Here is a 5,134-nt window from a genome sequence, read left to right as displayed (position 1 = left end):
AAAGAAAGAAAGAAAGAAAAAGAAAAATAATACAAAATTCCAAATACAAAATGGAGTTTTGGAAGGGACCTTTACAAGTGAATGGCCCCGAAGCTTAAACTTCAGCTTTCTGAACTTCCTGGAAAATCTATTTAGACCTGATCTGATGACGAAAACTAAATTTGAAGTATGAATTATTCAGAATTATTCAGACTCTTCTAGCAGTGAGAAACCCATTTGTGCTAGATTAAGTGAAAAAATGTTGACATGTATAACAAGAATCCAGGGTATCTCACAGGACAAAGCACGAGAATTTAGCTGGGGCAAATATATGTTGCAACCAGAGACTCAAACACCAGCAGCACTCCCCATCTTTCACTTCTACCTCTCTAAACCTACACATGTGCTTTGTCTTTATCTTATCTTTGCAGACAAGCTCCATCTGCTTTCCTGACCCACGGGATAGAAAATCATGGCTGTCTAGAACAGCAGTCCCCAAACTTTTTGGCACCAGGGACTGGTTTCATGGAAGACAATTTCCGTGGACAGGAGATGGATGGATGCTTTTGGGATGAAACTGTTCCACCTCAGATCATCAGGCATTAGTTAGATTCTCATAAGTGGTGCTGAGTGAGTACCCTAGATCTTTCACATGCACAGTTCACAATAGAGTTCTTGCTCCTGTGAGAATCTAATGCCGCTGCTGATCTGATAGCAGGTGGAGCTCAGGCAGTAATGTTTGTTCACCTGCTACTCACCTCCTGCTGTATAGCCCAGTTCCTAACAGGCCATGGACTGGTACAGGTCCACGACCCAGGGGTTGGGGACCCCTGGTCTAGATCACTTCACTTTACACTTTACGGCTTCAACTGCCATGTTACAGCTTCCAACGTTCTCACGGAAGCACTCTGACAGGTTTGAGTCACATTCCATCCTCTGGTCAAAAACCAGCACCACAGAAATAGGAGACCACTCAACCCTGGAATCAAGACAAAGGCTGTCATCTGAAAAATAGGAATCATTGTGCGCCAAGAAGCAAACTCAAGAGGTGTCTGCCTCACCTGTTAATGTCTGACTGTAGAACAGCTCTGCCCAAAAGAAATATAATGCAAGCCACAAATGTAGGTCTCACCTCATTTTCAATTTTCTAGCAGACACATTAAAGAAGTACAAAGAAACATATGAGATGAATTTCAGTAATATATTTTATTTAGTCAATATTATAACTTTAACATGTACTCAATACAAAAATTAGATATGCTTTTTTTTTTTTTTTTTTCGAGACAGAGTCTTGCTCTGTCACCCAGGCTGGAGTGCAGTGGCACAATCTCAGCTCACTGCAACCCCCACCTCCCAGGTTCAGCAATTCTCCTGCCTCAGCCTCCCTAGTAGCTGGGATTACAGGTGCAAGCCACCATGCCCAGCTAAATTTTTGTAGTTTTAGTAGAGAGGGGGTTTCCCCATGTTGGCCAGGCTGGTCTTGAACTCCTGACCTCAAGTGATTTGCCCACCTCGACCTCCCAAAGTGCTGGGATTACAGGCGTGAGCGACCGTGCCCAGCCTGCTATGTTCTTTTTTACATACTGTCTTCAAAATCCATTGTATGTTTTACACTTACAGCACATCTCAATTTGGGCTAGCCACATTTCAGGGGCTCAGTAGCCACTCACGGCAGGTGGCTACCACAGTGGACATGCAGGTTTTCATTTCTTGGCTGAGATCTGGTTGACGCTACCACCTCTGTACATCACAGCAGGCCCAAGTCTGTAGTGATCAAATGCAACCATTATCTTGCCTGATGCAGTTTGTCATTAATTGTGTCTCTACTCTTGGGTTCTGATAAATGTGCAGGATTAATCATCATTGGCTTTCACAGTGCACACAACAGAAGCACACTCACTGCCAAATTGCAATTACAGAGTTCTTTCTTTGATGGATTCAGAGTTAATGTCTTTGTACTTCCTTTATTCCAGAAATGAAATAAAAACCACACACACACACACACACGCACACACACCCCCCACACGCCCACAGAAACCTGCAGCTCCATCAGCAAATTGTTCAGGCACACTAAGGAGGTCATTAGACTGGTTTTATATGGAGGCTATAAAGCATCAGGAAAGCAGATAAATTTCAAAATACTGGTTACTCAGCTGTACTTCAGCTCAGTCTCTCAAGGGTACTAAATGCATTTCTCCAAAGTGTGTCTGCTTTCTCTTCAATTTGTTGTATCCAGGTGCATAAGTTCTATGAGGCATACTCCTTTCTCATTATATATGTATATTCCAAGCTTGACGACATGGATATTTACAGGTCAGACCTGCTTCATCTCACTTTGAGAGCCTTGTTTCTAGTCTGTCTATAGATTTTTCAGGTGAGTTTTGTTCAGAAGACTAGATGTAATGTTTTAGAAGTGTCTTATTTTTCCTTCTGGAGGCAATTTGTAACAACAGCCTACTAATTTGATAACTACAATAAATTGAACACTTATTATGTGGCAGCATCATGCCAAGTGATTACAGACATGGATGTCCTTAAATTCTTGCAACGATGCCATTGGTAAGTATTGTGAACCCCCACATTACAGAGAAGGAAATGGAGGTTCAAGAAGAATTGAATAATTTGTGCAAAGTCACAGCTACTAAGCATCATAAGCAAGATTCAAACCCAAGCCTTAATTGCTGACTCCAAAGCCTTAATTGCTGAGGTCAGCATGCAAGTTGGGATAATTTCTGAAATACAAGATCATCAAGCTTCAAAGGGCTAGCACTTCCATCAGATGGCTTCTTGGGGCGGGGTGTCTGAGAAGAGAGGGTAGTGGAAATAAGGTCACTTGTAAGTAGGACTGGAAGGCAGCAAAATGGGGTTCCTCTTATGTCAGAAAAAATGCAGACAGATGTGCGAGTGCCTGAGAAGGAAGCAGTTGACCAATCCTAGCAAAGAAGATCTGGCCTCCAGTTGGCAGCCATTGTAAACCAGCTCTGACCTCACTTAGCGGCCATGAGCAGGCCACCTGGCTTTCAGTAATATATAGATAATAGCTCCACCAGGCCTCCCTAAGGGCTATTTGGATTAACTAGTTAATTGTTATATACTAGTTTGAATAGGCAAAGGGCCCAATAAATTCTCTACTCAGGCCTTTTCAGCACAGAACTGAGCCCCTGTTGATTATAAATGTTAAAGGAAGATCAAGCCCTCTTGAGTTTTATTGCATTAATCGAGCCATTTGGCAGCACTAGGCCAGACAGGAAAATAATAGCATGCCTTCCTTAATTAGCCAACTTGACTCTGACAGACAACGCCAGTCATGTTCTTAGATCCTGAATTTAATCTTGGCAACCTCAGGTGGAGGGCAGTCCTTATGGAAATATTTGAAAAACTAAATGCAAGAATTTGGGGCCGGGCATGGTGGCTCATGCCTGTAATACCAGCACTTTGGGAGACTGAGGCAGGCAGATCACGAGGTCAGGAGTTCAAGAACAGCCTGGCCAATATAGTGAAACCCCATCACTACTAAAAATACAAAAATTAGCCAGGCGTGGTGGCATGCGCCTGTAGTCCCAGCTACTTGGGGGGCTGAGGCAGGAGAATTGCTGGAACCCAGGAGGCAGAGGTTGCAGTGAGGCTAGATTGTGCCACTGCACTCTAACCTGGGTGACAGAGCAAGACTCTGTCTCAAAAAAAAAAAAAAAAAGGAATTGAAAATCTGATCCAGAGTATGGACAATAATAGAAACTTGGGAACGTTATTTGTTAAGGTCTTAGAATAATGCCCAGCACATAAGAAACACTTTATAAGTATTTAATAAATAAATACAATTCTAACAGATGTTTATTGAATGCCTATTACGTGCCAGGCACTGTTCTAGATGCTGGGGCTACAGCAGTGAGCAAGACAGTGTTCCTGCTCTTATGGTACTTTCATTTTAGAAAAAGTACGAGGTGGTTTATAATAAGAAAATAAAGGTCAAGAAATTGTCAAGAAAACAAGATGATGTGAAGGAGCTCCTTCGGTGGGTTATAGAGGGAATGCCTTCTGAAGGTGGCGACATTTGAGAACTACAAAACCCTTGGCACAAATGACTCCATCCAATACCATTGACCACCCTCCCACCCTTGCTGCACTAAGAGACTTGACTAAACTCTAGCACGGCTTCTGGCCCCAGCCGCACTTTAAGTGCCTGCTTGAGAAGGCTCAACACTGTCAAAAGAATTTACTGTTCCCACCAAGACTTGACAATAGGCTCCTGATTTCTTTACTCTTAGAGCATTTACTTTAGAAAGCTTGCCATTATGAATCCTTTCCCTGCCCCTTTAAGATGTAAATATGTTACCATTCAGAAATGTTTCCTCAAGGACATAGGAGCCATCTCTTTGAAAGGCAGAAATTCAGGGAGGTAGTGCTTCTGTCTCCCAGTTCCTTCAGGAGAGTAAGAGCCTAACTTCTGTGGGTGCCTTGTTTCAATTTAGGAAACTACCTCCTGTCCTAATGATAGGAGCAGTTTGTTTCTCCTCCACAAAAGTTCCAGTTAACAAATCCAGATAGCCCAATCGGGTAGACTAAGCCCCCTTAATGTTCTTGAGTATCTTTCCTTTAGTACACCCCAGGACTTAAAAGGCCTTCAAGCTTTTGTTTTGGCGGAGTTGAGCTGCCTTTACACTGAAGTCTCTCTCCCTTGCCACAGTAGTACCGAAACAATTTTGTCTTACCACCTGTAACAAGTGTCTGGCTCTGCTGCCCTTTGACACATTGAAAGTAAGACCTGATTTGTAAGAAGGAGCCAACTCCTGAAAGATCTGGAGGAGGAACATTGCAGGCAGAGGGAGGCTCGTCAAAGGACCTAAAGAAGTTATGAGTTTGGAGTTATGGAGGAATAGTCTTTCTGAAATTACCAAAAGTTTGTATTTGTAACCACAGAGAGGAATGGGTATACAGGGAAAATTCACATTTTGTGCAGCCTGAGGTTTATACAATTTGGATAACCCTCTTTAAGAAAAAGAATACAGCCGGGCGCGGTGGCTCAAGCCTGTAATCCCAGTACTTTGGGAGGCCAAGATGGGAGGATCACGAGGTCAGGAGATCGAGACCATCCTGGCTAACAGGGTGAAACCCCGTCTCTACTAAAAAAAATACAAAAAACTAGCCGGGCGAGGTG

At 43.0% G+C, this 5,134-nt stretch overlaps 1 protein-coding gene across 1 annotated transcript in view; it reads right to left on the bottom strand.

Annotated features, from left to right (window-relative positions):
- NDFIP1 (Nedd4 family interacting protein 1) overlaps positions 1-5,134 on the bottom strand; it is a 93,653-nt gene that overhangs the window by 76,779 nt on the left and 11,740 nt on the right. The window contains exon 2 of the mRNA XM_011939782.1: positions 841-983. Coding sequence (XP_011795172.1) covers positions 841-983 — 143 coding nt within the window. The remainder of the gene's footprint in view (positions 1-840; positions 984-5,134) is intronic.

The sequence above is a fragment of the Colobus angolensis genome, unplaced genomic scaffold (genome assembly GCF_000951035.1).
Source record: "Colobus angolensis palliatus isolate OR3802 unplaced genomic scaffold, Cang.pa_1.0 Scaffold183, whole genome shotgun sequence".
NCBI classification, from domain to species: domain Eukaryota; kingdom Metazoa; phylum Chordata; class Mammalia; order Primates; family Cercopithecidae; genus Colobus; species Colobus angolensis.
This window is presented reverse-complemented; position numbering and strand designations above follow the sequence as displayed.